Here is a 20,310-nt window from a genome sequence, read left to right as displayed (position 1 = left end):
TATTTTATCGCGCTTCGTTATTGAAACACGTCTAATTTAAACAGCGTTTAACTCACAGAACAAAATGTTACGTGTTCCACAAGATAATGTATCTGAGAAATAAATAAAATGTCGGACTAATTTAATTAAATTGCATTTACTTTTGAAATGAGTTATCATCGTGAATTAAATCACATTAAAGTGTCTTTTTAAAGGAGAAATATTACAAAATGAAAACAAATCAATTTTGTCGGAAATGTAATGAAAATATTCTTCATAATAAAGAAAGTAAATATATCATATCTTACTTCTTAAATCTTACTTATATTATAAATGCGAATGTTTGGGTGGATGTTTGTTAGAAGGTATCTCCGGAACGGTTCAAAGGACCCTGATAAAATTTGGCACATATATAGAACATAGTCTAGAAGAACACATAGGTTTTTTTAATTCCGCAAACGCAGTCGCGGACCACAGCTAGTCGATAAATACATTAGAATTACAATTACATTAGTTGTTTCAGTAAATCGAGTTCATTTGTATACAGTAGATAGCAACAAACCTGTACGCAAGCAAGTATTTTATCGTGAGACGTTGAGGCATCAAAACTTCAACTCTAACGAACCCACACGTATGTAAATGTACATGGAAATTACACAAATTGTATTTCATTGAATTAATAAGACTAAACGTTGGTTGCCACTAACGAATGCCCCTGTCAAATATTTATGTAAACAAAGGTTGTAAACAAAAGTTTTACGCGTTGGTTCGATTGAATTTAAGACTAGTGCTCCGCCCTTACTTCACCCTAGTAATAAAGCTCAATTATAATACAACACATTATAATCAATTTCAAATCACATTTTTTTACAGAAGATTATATTTTAATTTTGTTTACATAAAATTCACTTATCCAATCTTTTGATCAATTGAAACAAAGTATTCATAACCAATTTATAATAATAGATAATAAGTCAAACAATGAGAAACATTCAACAAAACTGGTCTTACGTAACACTGAGACCTTGCTGAACAATTTAAATTTAATAAGCCAGTAAGTCAATGGGCGGAACAATTGTTCGGCCGCAGTATTGCGACATATTAAATTCGAAGTATCTCCTGGTTAGTCAATTAACAGTGCCTCGACTGCAAACTAACAAGCTACGATATTACTGGTCTGGGATATACCGCAGAGAAATGAACGAAATGCATCCAAACATATTCATTTTAAATTGCATATGAACACTTAATTTAATAGATATTTTAGTTTTCAAATTACAGCTCCAATCTGCATATTAAATTCGATTTGGTCGTTGTTCTGTGGAATTATGTTTGTAGTTCAATATACTGTGTTTATGAATTTATAATTATTAATTATTGGAGTTTTTACTCAATGAGACCTAATTTTACAAACAAATTAAAGAAATCCCTTCATAACAGTGAAACATTGGAATAAGGCACATACTATCTTACTTTTTACTAATATTATAAATGCTGAAGCGGCTCAAGATATCTTGATGAAATTCAGCAAAGATGTAGAACATAGCATGGAAGAACACATAGTTAAGTTATTTTTATTACGAGCGGACGGAGTCGCGGGCGACACCTAGTTATTTTATAGACCTACTAATTAATTTACTGTGTCACTTTTCAACTAAAAGATGTGACTTGAACCAGTTTTTAGCCTAATTATTTTCTGATCGCTGTGTGTACTGGCCCAGGCCGGTTGTTTCCTTATTGGTGATTTACGATACGTAGCCGTAACATGACGTTCTTGGTAAATTTATATTCGTCGAAGCAAATTGGTCCGAAAATCAATATTCATTGCGTCCGCAGTGTTGCATGCCTCCGATATGATACCGCTCTGTTGATTTATTACTCTTTGTGGACTCGCCCCTGGCTCTTGGACTATAAAGCAAACTTTGTTATTAACGCCGCGGACTAATGCACCACTTAATTGTAGATTTTATCTCTCAAAGTGTATTGTGTGACTGGCTATTAAATATATTTCTATGTTTGTTTTCCTCGATGGAATAGAGTTGATTAGGTTTTTCTTTCTGGTATGTAAGTTGTTAACGATGGGATGGGCAACATTTGTTTAATACGGCTACTTTCATGTGCCCAGAGTATGTCAAAAGTGCTTTATCAATCCATGAAAGATAAACATAAGGTCAATCTTAAAAAAAATAAAAAAAAAAGATTTTATTGTCAGTGAGTATTTTAATCGTATAAAGGCATCAAACCGAATTCACATTAAAAATAATTAATGCTTATTTGTTATCGCAGGAAGAAATTATTCCGTTATAACGACTATCGTATGCTTTATTGCTCGTTATAGGAACCAGACCACTTACCCCTATTTATGTTTTTCTTCGTTTATAATTATCTAACAACGCATGCAACCAGGTGTATGAACCCACTCGACGTCATTACTCAGGCCCGACCTTATTACGAACCTACTCGATTGTAAATCTCTATTTCTGTAAAATCCACGACAGATTTAAAAGATAGACGATGTTGAAAACATTGGCGTTTTTGATACAATGTTATTATTTCGAAAAGTTACGGACATGTTAAGAATTAAAAAAACTAATTAAAGAAATAAAACTGCAACGACTACTCAAACAAATATATCCTTTCCGTCCGCGCGTAAAAAGAACTGAACTACATCTGTGCCAAATTTCATCAAGATCTGTTGAGCCGTTCCTGATACATTCAAACAAACATCCATCCATCCAACTAAACATTCACATTTATAATATTAGTATGATTTCTATTCATTAATATATTTTAAGTTAATCTCTTTATTACGATTAAAATTAAATAATGCGTCTAAATAATTATACATCAAAGAAACTTGAATTGAAATTAGCTATAATTAAGCCGTTCATTCGCAGAAATATCAATTTGAACCCTTTACTAATTTACATCCTCATTAAATGATACTCATTCCGTCTACAATCATTATTAACGAGTATTGTTAATGCCGATGGCTATTAATTTTCCATTTACCCAACAGCGACGAATTCCGCGTATTCGTTTCAATCTTTGACTATAGAGAAATGGAGCAAAGAGCCGTCGCATCATACTCAATCAATTCTGACACATGTGCATAGCTGACACATAAGATTGAAACGACTTTATAAACCCATGCTGACTGCAAATGTACGCACACAAAACGAGCAAACTATACTCGTTTTGTGTAAGTACGTACATTTAACTGTTTGTATTTTTATATACAGAGGAGAATGTGTACACTTGACAAGTCCTGTCTCTTAAAAGTCAAAGGTTTCACCTTATCTGTTGGAGAGAAGTTAATGTAATATTCGACATTTTAACAAATATTTGTCGAACTTAATGCAATGTTGTGATTATTTCCCCTGGGATACATCAAAGCAAGTCACATAGCAAATACTTCGGAAATAATTATTCGGTCCCCAATTGATGAATACTTTATTATTGTAATGGACTATCTTAATTATTCAACTTTGTTTCAGTTGCCTCAGTCCACGGTCGGCGTATTTTTATGAATTCCCTCCCAGTGGTAAGTAATTACATTTATTTGAACTTGCAGATTGCTATATGTTTGAGATTTTACATATTAAAACACATCAAAAATGACCTTAACCGATACACATGTCACAATTAAAACCAACTCAGTATTGACCTTGAAAATGATTCTAGAACAGTGTGATTTTTAAAAAATTTCTTATGATAATTCATACAAAGTAATGCAAGCAACACAAATACTTATTTTATATGGTAAAGTTGACGCCGATAACGTTAAAAAAACCAAAGAAAACGTGACCAGCTTTATTAGTATAGAACCATAATTGTTTTAATCCTAGCATTGGCGCTCGTTATAGTTGGAAGTTAATCATAAAATTATAACCAACATGCCATGCGATGCGGATACGATTCCTAGGACGTAATGTCTTAATTACTTTAGTATAAAGTTTTTCCAATACAGCCATTTTATTATGTATTTAACGTGAAAATATTTTATCGTAAAGAAATTACCAATTCTAAAACCAGCAAATGTTGAGATATAATCGTAGTATTAAAAAAAAATGCGCTTGTAATTTCACTGCAAACTTGATATTGTAGTACGCTTTTTTTGCGATTTTTTTAATTTGGCACAAATACAGTTTCACGACAAAAATTCCTCGTTACCTTATATTAGTTTTCTTTCCCGTAGACAATTGTCTCGGCACTGCAAAGAAAAAGGTGACGACATTTTCCCGTCTCCTCCGAGGTTTGAAGTCACACAGGAAAGAGAAGCATGGCTCCTGTTCGCCGAAACACTCGCACAGTCCAAGACAAGTACTCCCTCCACAGAGGGTAAGTAAAGTGTGGGTTAATATGTGCTTAGACTCCATTTCCACTAGCCTTACAACTCTGGCTGCGCGCGACTGCTATGTTAAGCATAGTGATACATTGTTCCAGAAATAGCAATTGCACATGGTCAGGGTTAAGCGGTTAGTCGTGCTAGTGGAAAAGGAATTTCATGTCGCGAAGATGAAACTAATTAATGTGTTTTTGTACAGAACTTATAATTAAACTAAGAGAATCTTGCATTGTATAGAAGTATTGCGACATAATAGACGGAAACCTTACAGTACAACCCATAGTCTTAGACTAATTTTGTCCTTTTTCAAACAGGAATAAGTCATTCGCATGGTTTTAAACTGATTCGTGCAGCACGATTAGCTTAGATCTAGATTAAAGTGTGGTAATTAAGTGAGTGAGGCACTAAGTTTTAAGCACGGTGTGTTAGCTGTCATGAAAATCGTATTGACATGTTTTAATTTGTACTTAATAAAGGTATAGACTTGTAAAGTCTTGAGAATTGTCGATGCTCTTGTTGCATTAGACCCCTGTTAAGAAATTTCCTCGCATGGAATTAGAAGACGAGCAAGACCTGGTGTTCAAATACTAGTCTGTAATACCTAATTATTTTATCAAGTTATATTAAAAATTAATATTGTAGATAGAAATCGTAAAAATTATTATCTTAATAACAATGTGTTTGAATTCTTTGATATCCCAGACACGTGAAAAATACACAAACTTCAATTTTGAAAACACAAAATAACGAACTATACAATTCAAAAAAGGGGTGACATAAGTGTAGGCAGACGAAACGCGATTTCTCATTAAGGGGAACAACGGTGTGTAACCGAATCTTAGAGTACGTCGGCACCCGCTAGCGGCGTCTGGCTTCCTCGTATTTTTTTTCCATACATTCCTTTTTGCTACCCCCATCCGCCATTATGTAGATCCGGCGACGCCGGTCCTTCTTTGACATGCACTCCCAGCAATTAGTATGACGCGTCGCAACCCGTATGAATCTGCGTAGAACGGGCGCAACCACAAATGCGTGTAATGAAAATTATGATGCACATTGTCATATCAAACTTTATAATGAATCGTTGTCAATTGTTCGAACATCCGTTTAGACACGTGAAAGTGATTTAGCTTTATTGTTTACATAAATGTTTGAATAATTTTGCAGAGATGTGATCATTTAGTTAAGCTAATTAGAGACAAGTGTTAAAATATATTTGGACATTTTTTGGTAGAGCAAAGTATAGAAATAGATTTTTAAGAGTTGTGTTGTGTCTACAAATTTTAGCGTTTACATCATTCTAGGACTTGAAGCCTACATTTTGTCAAATTGGAGTAAATTATATGTCCCAATATTGGAATTACTTTAAGAGATATGCATACAAAATGTCCTATTACATGTATTCTTAAATAATGTTCTGCTGTCGACTATAGACAACAATATTGTGACGACAACATCTTACTCCTACGTGCTACGAGTATGTAATTTGAAATAAGAAAAATGTAAGTAGACTAGACGCTTTCTCTTAAGATACGCAACTCATCTTGACCGAATTAAGTGCTACATTTTTCCACGTCCACCTATATATTTATTAATCTCCGAAGGGAGAGGGGGTACGTCAGCGCGTGCCTTTTGAGAAATGACGGCTGCCAAAGTTAAGTCGGTTGAGCCAAGGCGACGGGGTCTGAGTTATGACCGTTTGTTGAGGGAACGGATAAAGGCCATTAGGGCGCTCCGTATAATCCTTATCGGCCAACTTGCACTTAGGATTAGTTCTGTCAGAAGTTGCTTTTTTTCGACTACCGTCCAGAGTCGTGTCTAGCCTGCGATTAGGGGATAAGCGCTTTAAGAAGGTTTATATGTTCGTGCTCAGAAATCAACTTTTTATTAGATGATTTATAGTTGGAAAATGAAACTAATCAATTATCTCATTCATATTTTTTTTAATGTAAAAATAGTTATTACCTACAAGTGTTTTTTTTAGTTTTTAAAAAGTGCAACAATGTGCTTTTATATTGCATTTTTCGCAAATTTAAAAAGTATTTGTTTCGTGATATCTGTGTTGAATCCGCAATTGGCATCCTGCCCCGCTAGCCGGGCGGGGGCCCGCCCCGCTACCCCGAGACGCGACGTTAACGTCTTCTTGTGGGATATTATACCGATACTATTACACTATTATGGTTTTGTAGATTCTCGATATCGGCAATAAAACTTTATATTGGAACAATACGGTGGCTTTTGCTAACGTTTAGAATATCGTAAATCCAAACATCTTGTATCGATTCCATTGAATTGCTTGTTGAATTTGTGGACGTATTTTGTTCCGTTACTTAGTAGTTAGATTCTATGTTTCCGATGAACGTTTTACGATGTCATTTATTCTGGCGATCTGCATGTTTCAATGTAAGATGTAAACATTAGTAGTTAAAGCATTGTTTCCACGATTCGATGTAAATTATGCGCAGATATTTTACGATGTAATAAAGCGAATCTAGTTCAAGAAAATGAAGGCGATATTAAAGTTTTGCAACCACGAAAGTTATTCCTCTCGGCGCATTTATCACCTTTACTGTGGTAATATTTTCAAAGCAATGCTTTTGACACAGATTACTTTCGTTGTGAGTTGGCGAGGCGAAACTTTATTTACATTTCTATTTACGTATACTTTTTATAATCAAATCCTGTTTCAATTTTATTAATTTATTATCAATATTTTCAATTAAACATTATGTACCTTTGTATAAAACATATCAGAGTACAAAGTAACACTTTCTATTATATGGTCGCTAACTGAATAAAAACTGAGACATAAAAGTAATGTGTATGTTCTTGGCATTAATTGATATATTCAAAAAGCTTTAATTTCAGCTTCTATAACATTGGTAGAGCCCGCTTTAACATCTTCGCACGAATTGGCCCTACTCGCCCGGTGAAATACCACAACCACACAGAAGACAGGCGTGAAGTGGAAGCAATTCCGCGTTTCGTCTGATGAGTGTGTGTCCGGAGGCCTAATTTAGTCCTCTTTCCCTTCCCACCCTTTTTCTCATAAGGAAAGGATGGGAAGTGGAAGTGGACTGTCCTGATGAGAGTATGCATGGAAAGGGAAAATATTTTCTTTCTGTGCATCCTCTCTTCCGTGGATTAAAGGTAGGTAACGCATATGCAATTGTGTATGTCTATGGGCAACGGTCACTTAGCTATTTCAGCGATTTCAGGTGGCCGCTCGCTCGTTTGCCACCTTATGTTAAAAAAATCTATTTTTCATCTTTAAAATATTTATTTTAGAATAACAATTCATATGACCTATTTCTGAGTACGGTAAAAGCACTTCATTATTTCATTCCGCTGTTGATTGTTATTACGGGCACTTGAGCCTCGTAAGTACTTGATTGCGACGCTTCAAGTTGGAAACAAGAATTATTTTTTATAATACAATTTCCAGCTTGTTGCAACCAGAAATTGCTTGGAAATGAATTGTTAATCAACTACATTTTTCCATTAACAATGCACTGCTATATTACAAAATAGAAAAAAAAGAAAATTACATTTCTACCATCTTCAGAACATCACCAGCTCACTATATGTCCCCACTGAAGGGCTCGAATCCCACCCTGACGGGAGTAATTAGGCCATAGTCAACCACGCTGGACAAGTGCGGATTCGTTGACTTCACACATGTCTTTGAATTTATTTGCAGATATGTACAGGTTGTATCACAATGTTTTTCTTCGCCGTAAGAACTATGTTCATATAATAATTTGATATTATCTCTCTCCTTCCCTCTCTACATCCTTTTCTCTCTTTCTGTCTGAATCTTACCTCAGTAGTCTTATTATGCAATAAGTAATTTAAATACAGCGACAAAACAAACAATTAAAAAACACGTGATCATGTCCCCAATTTTCTGACGTCATAATTTAATAAACTTTAATCTGAGAAAGATTAAAGCGTGAAGATACATGTAGGTAACTCAAAGACTAATGAACAACCTTTGCCGAAAATTATTAAGGATACGTAAAGGGCTTCGCAGAAATGATAAAGGAAATGAAAAGCTGTCGACGAAAAAAGATATTGAAACACGTCCTTTGGAATGAAACTCTATATGAATAACGTACCATAAAATTTCCGTAGTTAACTTTGTAATATAGAAACGGCTTTTGTTGGGAACGCATTATTCCCTTATCAAATGCAAAGTTAATGGGCGAGCTTTGTCCCTCAAATGATTAATTGATTTGTTCGTATATCGGACCTTTGTGATGTAGATTTCTTTAGATTTACACTTCATTAAATGGAATTGTTATAATTTCACGAAATTCTTTTCAAGAAGATTACATCTGTTTTAAGAAGTTTATTCAACTTTCAACTCCAGATAATTTAATAAAAAGATAAATGGATTTGTTTTTAAAGTAAGCTTGTTTAATGTAATCTTCTGCGTTTGACTTTTTAATGATCTGTTTGTTTTTTGTTTATGTAACTTATCTTGTTAGTCATTTTATGAGTTAGTTTACCTTGAGGTAATCTAATTTCTTTACCAACAACACAGCCCACGCCAGTAACCTAAGTAAGATTAATTCTGCGATATATTTTGTCTATTACTTCTTGAAGCAATTTTTTTCTTTCTATTCATCTTCTAGTAAGTGTTAGAATATGAAGTTCACATTCGATCGACATCAATTTATCATGTCGAATATAAGGCAGCGTGATTTGTGAAAAACTTCAAAGACCCACACTTAACAGAGTCAGCGTTCTATGCGGCGATAGTTGTTGAGAAAAATGAATAATAAATTATGTTTGATGAAATACTCTATCTTTGAGATTGGGAATTTTAAAACTTTTCACCATAAAATTAGTTTTATAATAAATTTCCTATATTATGTTGATACTTGAGTGTATAAAAACAGAGTGAAATTTGTCAAGAGCGTGATAATTCATACCTGTCTCTTAGAGTCAGGGGAGTATTTATAGTCAAAGAATAAAAAGCAATGAGTTTAAAAAATATAAAAGGCAATAAAGCGCTGGGTCCAAAGATCACGAATAGCACCGCTATAAATTACAATACGTGTGTAAACTTTCCCTCAGGTCGACACTCCGGACAGCGTGCTACAGAGTGGGCTGGGCCTAGGGCCCGGACCCGACACGGCCTTGAGGTCCATGGTTGACCCCAGGGACTATGACCGCCTCCGCTTTTTTCAAATGAACGCCGCCCAACCAAACACCTTTGAAGAGACTATACATAGGGTGAGCGAAATCGTTTTCCTGACTGTGATAAAGGCATTGTCTGTGTCGTAAAAAGATTTTTGGATTAGTAAAATGTTTTAAAAATAGAAAATTAGAAATATTTAAATTAGAATTAATGCTTTTAGAAGCTATCAAAAATTTTCATAGAATGTGTGTTATCAAATTTTTTGCTTAGTAAAAATAAACTAACTTAAAATCATCTCAAATCACTTAAAATAACTCAAATTACTTATTTTAAATTTATGATTTTTAAAAATTTTATTAAACGAATTTGTATTGTGATTTCTCTAAATTTATACACGACACAAACATTGTCTTGACTCCAGCAGGAAAATTGCTGTTATGCTCTGGATGGCAAAATGCATACTATGTTATGAATAATACGATTATAAAGGATTATACGTTTATGTATAACTGGGAAGATTAAATATCTGCTTATAGTTAATGCCTATTATGTTAGATTGTTAAATCGCAATTGATTAATATAGGTAACCATAATTATATTTACAGAATAGCAATGCGTAATACTTTGCTTTTGATGAATAAATGTTTTGCTTAATTATGCTTTTAAATTATATCAATGATTTCTTAATTTGTTTTAATAGGATTGTAGAATAATCTTTATAATACGTTTTATTTATAACTATAAAGATTTGCCAGCAGAGTTATAGCAGTGTCAAAATTCAAAATTTTTCAAACTCTCAATGTTTTTGGCTTGAAGTTTTGTCGGAATGCTCAAAAAAATTAGGAGGTGGTTCTAAATTGACTTAAACACTTTTGTTGTTTCAGATATGTGTATAAAGGCTATTTTATTGAAGTATTAGATAATTAAATATTTTTAATTTTCACAATTTTTTTCACGCATGCAAAAATTATTTATAGCGCACGAATTTGCACGATTTATTCAATTAATGCATGTTTATAAAATGTGTTTTATATTTGTTTTTTTATTAAACGTGACGTTTATAATAATATAGTATATTTAAATATATCATTTCGAAGACTTTTTATTACTCAAATATGTTTTTTTGTTTTTGAAATGGAATTTCCCGTATAGTTTTTATTTTTAATTTTTTTTGTGCATGAAAAAATTATAAGAAGAAAGAATATACCAAATTAAAATATACTTGTATTCAAACTAGTCAGATTTGCGACTTGTATTTTTGCAAAATGTATAATATCATTTTCGAAGGGAAAGAATAATGAATGTGCTTCGTTATTAAAACGCTTCGTAAACATCTCAGCGCGAACGATTTGCAAATGTATTTTAAAAAAATCCGAGCCGCTCTCGTGGAAATTATAAATGACAAATGAGCTTTTGTTTGTTACAGCTGAAGGTTCAGGAAGCGATGAAGAAGAAAGACAAACTGGCGAGAGAACAGGAAGAGGTAACTTTTTCTACTCTTTGAATCTACTTTTGAATTGTTTTATTTTCTTTACAGAATATTTTTATGTTGAACAATCTCAAATCTGTATTACTATAATCTGGCTTTCAATTTCTTAATCTGATAGGACGAATTTTAGGATTAATTTTGTCACGACTTGATTCTTCGATTCCTTTAAGTTCGAAATGAGTGTGGTAGTCTTGTGATTTACAAGATTTTTATAGACCAATAGGAATGTCATAAAGTCCCTGCGTGGATATTGTGGTGACCTTGTATATACCTTGTTACTTTTATTTGTAATAATGCGTGATTGTATCCCATTATCCTAAACTTTGTATTAATAATGTTTGTCCTACTAGTAACTGTGTAACAAATAATATATGATTGGAATGTCGAAAACAAAGTTACTTGAAGGACGCGTGATATAGACGGCAATGATAATCTTGCGTCGGGCGCGCTTTGGACGTGCGAATCGACCCAAAGGCTAATCGCACTCTAATCTCGAGCTAAGCCTATTACGAACAGTTGTATCGCTTCCCTACGAAACTTTGGAAGCCCTTGGGCGGGAGCATTTCGATCGTAAAACTATGAGCCTTCGAATACACCGGGATATAGAATATTGAAATTTTATGCCCGCAATCAACCATTCCCAGCACGAATCGTTTCCTAATGCGAGTTATTAAAAATTTGGGACCGTCTCAGTCGGGTCATTGATTCTTGCACGGAATCAATATTCACCACGGTTTTACCCTATACTTTCCCTTTGTTGAAAGTTGTTATTCATTTTTAACACGATACCACTCAATTTTATAGATACATAACATTAATGGCAGATCGAAATCAAATTGTTGTGCTTCGGTGGATGTAGTCAATTCACAAAAGAATAGCAATTGCCCTAATCATTGCTAATAGTCAGACCGCATTGTCCATTAAAAAAAAAACTAAGAAATCGGAAAGAATTTTGATTCCCTATCTTCATTTCCATCGTGTACGTATTTAATTAAGATGTTAAACCACCACACTAATTGGCCTTTTTTAAACAAAAGCCTTAGTTGGAGTCTTCAACGCTACATTACCTCATTTCCTTAAATAAAACGAAACGCAAATCCCTCGCCGTGTACTTCCAGAGCCTTCTCGGAAACAAACGTGCATAAATTAACTTAATGTTCAATACTTTTCTACTTACGTAAAAGTGGTCGTTTTATTGCCGCTTTTGAAAATTTATTATCGCGTACGCGAATACTTTAAGATGTACCTATAGTTTGTAAAAAAAAGTTTCGAAACTTTTTCCTTGCATCGCTGTGTCAGTGTTGCATTGCGAAACCTTTGTAAAACTTAAGTGAGGCAAGATAAATAATAAAAATTAATCAACGCAACAGAATTTGTAATGATTATAATAAAAATGGATTATAATTCTAAAATAGTTAATTGAATATTCCAAATAAGGTGACCATAGATAAAAAAACTTAAGGTTCTGTATCAGACAGATAAAAAATATCTGTTATAATATTAATCTGTGTTATATATCATGTACACACAAAACTTGGATACATTTTTTTATGTTTTTACAGATTTTGAGGGACATTCGACATGGCCTAATGAATATGGGAAGAGATGGCGTGCGGGGTCCTTTCGGAGGTGAGCTTCTATTCATTTCAGCCTCGTTTTTATTTTACGCAATTCGCATACATTTTATCATGCTATAAATGTTGTAAATGTTTTTTTAATAATAATTTTCTATAATATAGAACAGCTTTTTGTTTAAATGATTTAATTTTAAAACAAATCTGTGCAATAAAGCATTAAACGCGCCTTGCGATCAAATTTTGGATGTAACATTTAATTACAACAAAACTGGGAAAGGAATTGGTGCATATGGATATCCAATAATATAATACATGGACATTTTAAAAGACATATGTACTTACCTCATAAAATTTTCAAAAATAACGAATTGAAATTGATATGGTTAAATCAGAGCCTTCATTGGAGCATGTCGCTTGCACGTTGTTTTAACAATTTTTTGTGAAAATTTTGCGGAATGCTTACAATTGTCATTGATTTGTCGTACGGTACCATGTCTTAAGATACGCTTTCGATGTGCATAAATCATTCATTATTTTACATTACATTTACGATTTGATTTAAACTGTAAAACGAAAAAAGAACGATTAAATCGCTTTATAGCGATGAAACGATAATAAAATACAGTTTCGTGAATTCATCTTCATCCATCAAGATATTTTCGTTGCGAGAAAATGCTGAATGCATGTTGTTTTAAAATATGTTGCATCGAGCACGCACGGCTTTACGATGTTCGTACACAGCTTGACCTGCAGTGTTGTAAGTGAAACCGCCATTTTGTGGAAGGGGCATCGTACGGTAAACTTTTTACGCTATTTTGTTTGCACGTACAATTTTTAATTTGCACAATTAATTATGCTTTGATACATTCGAATGTTACATTGAGTACTCATTCACAGACGACACATACATGTACGACGATGAGGCTCGGGGACTGTCCGGCCGGGGGCACTGGTACGATGAACCGCCCTACGAGAGCGACCCCGAAGACTTTCTGATGGGTGCAGGAGCACCCGCGGCCTCTTTCCAAAATGGCCGAGTTTGCTTCACACTTAATCTAAGGAATGAATCTAGAGGTGAAGGCGTGATATCGCTGCGGAGCGCCGGTGACATCAGTTTAGCGAGAACCCCTCGACGTGGATTAATAATTCCACAAAGCGGTCCCTATCCGACTACGGTCATCCCTCTACATACTGCGAGGGATCGTGAAAGCGGGGATTACGCCGCATCTGACATTCAATCGATTGGATCGCGATTATCCGGAATTTCGTTAGAATCAAGTCGATCGGAAAGGGACAACAGAAGAGGTTACAGACAGATGTCCGGATACCGGATAGGTATCGATCCTTTATCACCTGCTTCATCCGACTATGAGGATCAAGAAAGTGAAACGGATTCTCAGCATATAGCCACGGTGCATAAGGTAACTTTAGCGAAATAAAAGGCTATCAGAGATATGTTGTTTTCTTTACGACACCGACTTTACTTTATATTTATGAAATTACAGTCTGCTGACGAATGCGAGGGTGTCTCGAATTTAGCAGGCAAAGTGAGAGGTCTCAGGCAAGACGTCCAACGAAAAATATCAAGGCTAAGGCAAGAAAGAGGCCCGGATACCATCGATAGGCGAACGAGTGGAGATCAAGCATTTCCATGTTCTAATAGTTCTTTTGAAAGTCTTCCCAGCGGATCAGGCAGTAGTGAGTGGATTTATTGACCTATTTGTCAGTGTTAATATAAACGTTTGTAAATAATTTGTCTTTCCTTTCTTTGTACCATATCGCCCCAATATTTTCACTTACAGCTTCTGTATCTTGTACATATTATTTGACTATGACCACTCCACTATGTTTATTACTAATTTTAAACTTGTTATACACTTACCATGCTGTGTCTACAGGTATTCGGCATTTTAAAGTAAATATAGGTCTGTGTTTAACTCGAGTCGCTCAACGTACAAATATTTATGTTCAGGCACTCAGGCATTGGTTCGCGCCGGTAGTAATCACTCATCTCTCTCGGCAGAAGAAAACATAGAATTAAGTCCGGCCGGGCGGAGCTTACTGGTACCGCAAATGCTGTGCAGAGCGCGGGCGCTGGTCGATTACGTACCCAATATTTATGAGAAAGACGCTTTGAGATATAAGGTAAGATAACTTAAAGCCTACTTCTTGCGTACCATCAATAAAAACGTTTTTATATTAATTGAGACGTTTCTTCAACAGAAGGGTGATATCATCGAGGTGATCAATATGAACGCCTCGGGTATTTGGCGAGGCGTTTTAAATAACAAAGTCGGAAACTTCAAGTTTGCTAACGTGGAAGTACTCTCGGACAGAGACACTATGAGGTCGAGGTCATCGAAATGGTGTAAAAGTCGCGAAAGACTCTGGGAAACGCGACCGAGAACAGTAGAGGAATTACTCAAAAGGATAGATTTGCCGGAATACACTTTGGCTTTTGCTAGAAACGGTTACGAAGATATCGAGCTGTTCAAGGAGATCGAGCCGTCGGATCTGGACTATCTCGGCATCATGACGCCCGAACACCGCACCCGCATCCTCGCCGCCGTGCAACTGCTGCACCAGCTTGAATGTGAGTCTCTTAATAAATATTTTATTTTAACGCAAATTTTTGTATAGGTTAGTTATTCTGGTGGATTATATAAGAATACTACTATAAATAGGTGGCGAAGCCGACGGAGAAGGTGAGGGCGGTGGGTCCAGCTCTGAGGGCGGGGACTCGCCGTTCGGACGCAGACAGTTCCCGCGTGACTCCGGCTGCTACGAGGCGAGTGTGGGGGTAGGCGTAGGCGGCGTGCGGGTGCGGACCTCACCGTTGGTGCACAGGGTGGACGAGCCTTCGCACCGGCCACCGGAGCCGGCGCCACAGGCTAAGCGCTCAATCCGGCGCCGGCAGCCGGACGAGGCGGAGTGCGACAGGATCGAGCGCTACCCTGGTTCGGGTGCAGAGCGGTCAGTGGTGCGGGGTGGGGGATTGCCCGGTGGCGCTCGTGACGACACATGCGAGACCGATCACAAGCTGAACGTGGTGAAGTTTGTGGCGGGCGGGGAGCCGTGTGCGTCCGAGAAGAGTAGCGATTCGGGCGTGAGCAGCTCGTCCCTGAGCTCGGCGCACCCTCACCGCACTTGAGCTCGGCCCGCCGCGCCCGCGCTGGCGTAGACGCTGGCGCGGGCGCGCGCGCACTCCGTGCAGCCGCCCGCCGCACCACACTGCCCTGACCCCGAGCCCTCGCCCGCACTGGAAACATAAAAAACAAACGAATCTCCTTGGTATTTTTTTAAAGAGAAGTAACATTGTTTTTAAATCTACTCTCTACAATTGCTTCTGTGGCAGAAATTTAAAATAATTAAAAACCCTTAAATGCATACTTCTCCTTGGAAAAAAAACAAATTTCATAGATAAATTTAAGTCATTTATGAGAAATGGTCTGAAAATAAGTAAATAATTAAAATTAATTGCTTTAATAAAATAATATTGCAAATTCATCCCGTACGTATTAAAAGAACAAAACACTGCCTTTAATACTAAGCATAAGCTTTAATTTTTAATTGTACTGATTATTTAAATATAATTTTTTATCTATGCAGTCTGTATTACTGATTCGAGGATTGTAAAATGAACATAGATTTGAACACAAAGTGAAACGACCATTTTTACACAAAAAAAAACAAATCAAATCGCACTTTAAGATCTGTGAACGTAATATTCCAAACGATCAAAAAATAATTTGAATACTTTTGCCTCACGTTCATTTTATTATGATACATACATTTGAACTTCAATACTGACCATCGCTGCCAAGTCAATACTGCAATACCATGTATGTAATGTTTCAAATAAAAATGTGCATACAATGATTTCGTTTTATCAAAAATTGCTAGAAACGTACAGTTTTTGACAAAAAAAAATCCTTTAAAATATTTTGTAACTTTGAAATTTTGTTTAAAAATAAATATTTGAAAAAGAACAAAACAAAGCCTTTACACCTTTACGAACTGTGGCGTCACAATATTACGCGTGTTATACACATTTTTACTTGGAACATAGTGTAAAGATGGACAGACCACCAAACAACAGCGTTCGTATATAAATTTAGAAATAAGACTGAATGTTTTTCCAAACAGCTTTAAAAATTTTTACTTACCAAACTTTCTCTCAAATCACTTCTGTAATCTATCATTGGTTTGATAATATAGCTTTTTTACTAACTACTAAAATAAACATAATAAAAGGCGTTTCATAAAACTAAAAAATTACAAAATATCTTACGTATTAAATTTCCTTGGACAGTAAATTTCGATCAGGTTTTCATTGCGTTTTTCAACGACAAAAATTATTTTCATGTTTCAGTGCAAAAAAAAATTATCAAAATTTTCAGATTTAATAATAATAAAAATCTTTTTTATTTAAATAAATGTATATTATAAATAAATTTATAAAATGACTTTATTAATTCAAAATAAACTTTCAAATTAAAAATCCAATTAACAAAAATAACAAGATTGCTTCTGTATGTTTGAATAATATGTAAGTTTTAAGTGATATGCATAAATTCATGATATAAAGGCAATAAGCCTTGTTTATAGAAAATTAAAGCGTTAAAAGCGCAATTTCGATAGCAATAATTGTATATAATTGAAATAGATAGGTTAATTATTATATATGTTAATTCTTTATGTAATTTTTTTAACAGAGCTTTATGCGGCATTCCGCATGTACAGTTTAGTATGTAGGTTTGTGAAATTCAATTTCACCCAAATAATTCCATTATAATGCTAGTTTTACACGAGGGTACAGTGTTGCAAAACACTAGACGCACATGCGCTACCGTGACATTACGACTCTGTTTTTAAAATGTGCATTCAAATCAGCAATATGTCTCCGTGTGAAACTAGAATTAGCGATAAGTTTGCATTTGTTTGCCATTAAGAGTAGTGCAAGAGAACCCGAGACGTCTTTGTTCGCTTCGGTGTTAGGACATAGACTATTTCTATGCACAATTAATTTATAGTTGCAGTTCTTTTAAACATAATGCCTTAATTAATTGCTACATTTTATTGCACTTTTGATTGTAAATGGATTTTATAACTGAGATATTAAATGTAATGGTTTAGACTGCACTGTAGCTGTTAACTGTACTTGTGTTTATAAACGTAGAATTCAAATTCTGTGACTTGTATTAAGTATTGTCATCTCTTTCATTCTATTTGACAAAATAGAGACAGTATACAAGTGAAATTGCTGGGTGTTTCCCTTTGGACCGTTGGAATTCATACCCATTGACCCAACGGGAAGTCTTATAGGATCATATGGCCAACGTGTAATACCGGCACAGCATAATTCTACGTTAACATATTGAGTAGGAATAATTTGTACACAGTCTTTGGGAAATAATAACTTATAGACGGGCCTACATTTAGTAGAGTTCACATTTGTAAGATATGTATTAAAAATTCATTAAAAACACTTTTTTGACTACGATAGTGAACTAGTCCGAACTATTAAATGTAAATAGATAAATGTTTGTTACTTGTATATTGTAGATAGAACATGTTTCTTTTGACAATTATTGTATATTCAATAATTCATTCTTTATTAATATTGATGTTGAAAGTAATTTATTTATATCTATGTTTCTAAAGCTGAAGTAGACGTGGTGATTTTCATTATAATACTTACTTGATTAAAACAACATTTTTTTATAATTTGAATGTTTTATCGTTGGTTTCTGAGACCAAAATCTTTGTATAAAATAAAGTCGACAAGTTCTATACATAGATGATGGTCTTAGAAACCAACGATTAGTCATATTTCGCAACAACGGTACTTTTTGTAGCCATTTTTCTATTTTTTTTAATGGACATTATTTGTAAGTTTACAGTTCTACAGACATGGATTCTAAATAAATAAATAAATCCAAGACTTAATGTGAGTTTTATTGTTTTGTACCATTTCAAATTATAATAGGTCTAAAGTAATTTGGTTTAAAAAAATATCCATGAACATTATTAAAAAATACCGTTAAAATATACCGAACCAACCAAACATTTTCTACTTTTCTTTAGGTAAAAATTCATCCTTGTTTGGCAACATTAATTACAAGTTTCTGTATTTTTTAATACCTTAAAATAATGACAACACTGTCGACACTAGTAGTTATTTAACCTTTTTGAGATAAAAAAAGCAACCCTTTTCTTCTATTATAATACATACGACTATTCTCAAACAATGACTGTCCGGCACCGCATCTGCGGTTCCCTTGGTATTGCTGAGTTCCATGGGCGTCGTTGAACACCTCGGTGTTCCCACTGCACGTTTGCCCCTTCTGTTATAAAAAAAAACAAAGACATGTTTAAGGAATAGAGTAAATAGTATATTAAGGAGATATTTTACGAGCGTGTTCGTCGTAAAAGCGTAGTTCTGGGCAAAGTTTACTAGTTTTTAATAAGCAGTAAATTTTTATTTTATGTACACACAAATTACGAAATAAATTACTAAAGTGATAAAACACATAGAAGATCGGAAGCTTTAATTAAAAAAGTTAACTATTATTTTTTATAACCTTTTTAAATAAACTTATTCATTTTGTATTTTCCATGGGATCTTAGAATACATGACTCAAGCATACCAAATTAGTATAATCTAAATTATTTATTATCTGTTCCTCTATGCTTAACACATTTTTAACGACTAATTTCTTAATAAATTTAGGAAACAACAACAAATATTAACATAAACTCGTTTACACTGTTGGTGGTAACAAATGTTGCTATAAAAATAAAAAAAAAATAATTACCTTACGCGCGGTAGACAGGTAAACAAGTCGGAACACCCGCGACGTCGGACTTGTTCTGGCTTCACGATTTAGTTACGTTCTTGCACGCAAAACAAACTTATAGAGATAAATCCAGAGATATCATAATTGGAATATAAATATAATAGTCATCATCATCATCAGCTATACGTCCCCACCGAGGGGCTCGGAGCCTACCCTAAGTTAAAGGGTGATTAGGCCATAGTCAAACACGCTGGCCAAGTGCGGGTTGGTTGACTTCACACATATCTTTGAATTTCTTCTCAGATATGTGCAGGTTGCATCACGATGTTTTCCTTCACCGTAAGAAAGTCGGATAATGTACATATGTAAATCGGAATTCGAAAAACACATTGGTACATGGCGGGATTCGAACCCAGGACCTGCAGATAGCAAGTCGAGTACTTGAACCCTGAGCCACCGACGCGAATGAAATAGTAATTAATATAAATTATTCAAAACCGTTAATCTCAAAGTCTTATTATTAATTTTACATACAATAAACATATATACTTTTATGATTACAAATACAATCTTATGTATAAAATTCTAGTGTCACAATATTAGTTAGTTCTGCGAAACGGCTTGACCGATTTTTATGAAATTTTATACGCATATTTAGTTAGTCTGAGAATCGGTTACTATCGATCTTTTAATCTCGCACGGAAGGAGTCGCGGGTATCAGCTAGTTATAAACACCAAGGATAATCATCAACGCATTAACATTATACATTGCTTAGTAAATCAACATTTTAACTTAAAATACATATTTTCTTGAAAATAAAGATAATATTAAAACAAAGAGTTATTTCCTGCACTTAAATAATCTTAGTGTTTTTGATGCGTTTAATATAATTTTGTGAGAAATTTCTACCGTTACTTTGATTACAAAATCATATCATTAGTCGTTTCTAAAACGTTCATTCTACCTCGAC

At 34.5% G+C, this 20,310-nt stretch overlaps 1 protein-coding gene across 7 annotated transcripts in view; it reads left to right on the top strand.

Moving 5' to 3' along the window:
- Positions 1–16,464, top strand: part of LOC106120575 (uncharacterized) — a 110,433-nt gene extending 93,969 nt beyond the window's left edge. The window contains exons 4-13 of one of the 7 annotated variants that reach the window (XM_013315938.1): positions 3,477–3,523; positions 4,178–4,320; positions 9,410–9,568; positions 10,900–10,956; positions 12,525–12,591; positions 13,437–13,960; positions 14,045–14,237; positions 14,512–14,684; positions 14,763–15,132; positions 15,224–16,464. In XM_013315938.1, coding sequence (XP_013171392.1) covers positions 3,477–3,523; positions 4,178–4,320; positions 9,410–9,568; positions 10,900–10,956; positions 12,525–12,591; positions 13,437–13,960; positions 14,045–14,237; positions 14,512–14,684; positions 14,763–15,132; positions 15,224–15,690 — 2,200 coding nt within the window. In that variant the 3' untranslated portion in view covers positions 15,691–16,464. Of the gene's footprint in view, positions 1–3,476; positions 3,524–4,162; positions 4,321–9,409; positions 9,569–10,899; positions 10,957–12,524; positions 12,592–13,436; positions 13,961–14,044; positions 14,238–14,511; positions 14,685–14,762; positions 15,133–15,206 lie in introns of all 7 variants that reach the window. The other 6 variants (XM_013315945.1, XM_013315930.1, XM_013315961.1 and 3 more) reach the window with 6 other exon arrangements.
- The last annotated feature ends 3,846 nt before the right edge of the window (positions 16,465–20,310 follow it).

The sequence above is a fragment of the Papilio xuthus genome, unplaced genomic scaffold (genome assembly GCF_000836235.2).
Source record: "Papilio xuthus unplaced genomic scaffold, Pxut_1.1 DF829129.1, whole genome shotgun sequence".
Taxonomy (NCBI): Eukaryota; Metazoa; Arthropoda; class Insecta; order Lepidoptera; family Papilionidae; genus Papilio; species Papilio xuthus.
Note: the sequence above shows the minus strand (reverse complement) of the source record. Positions and strands in the feature narration are given on the sequence as shown.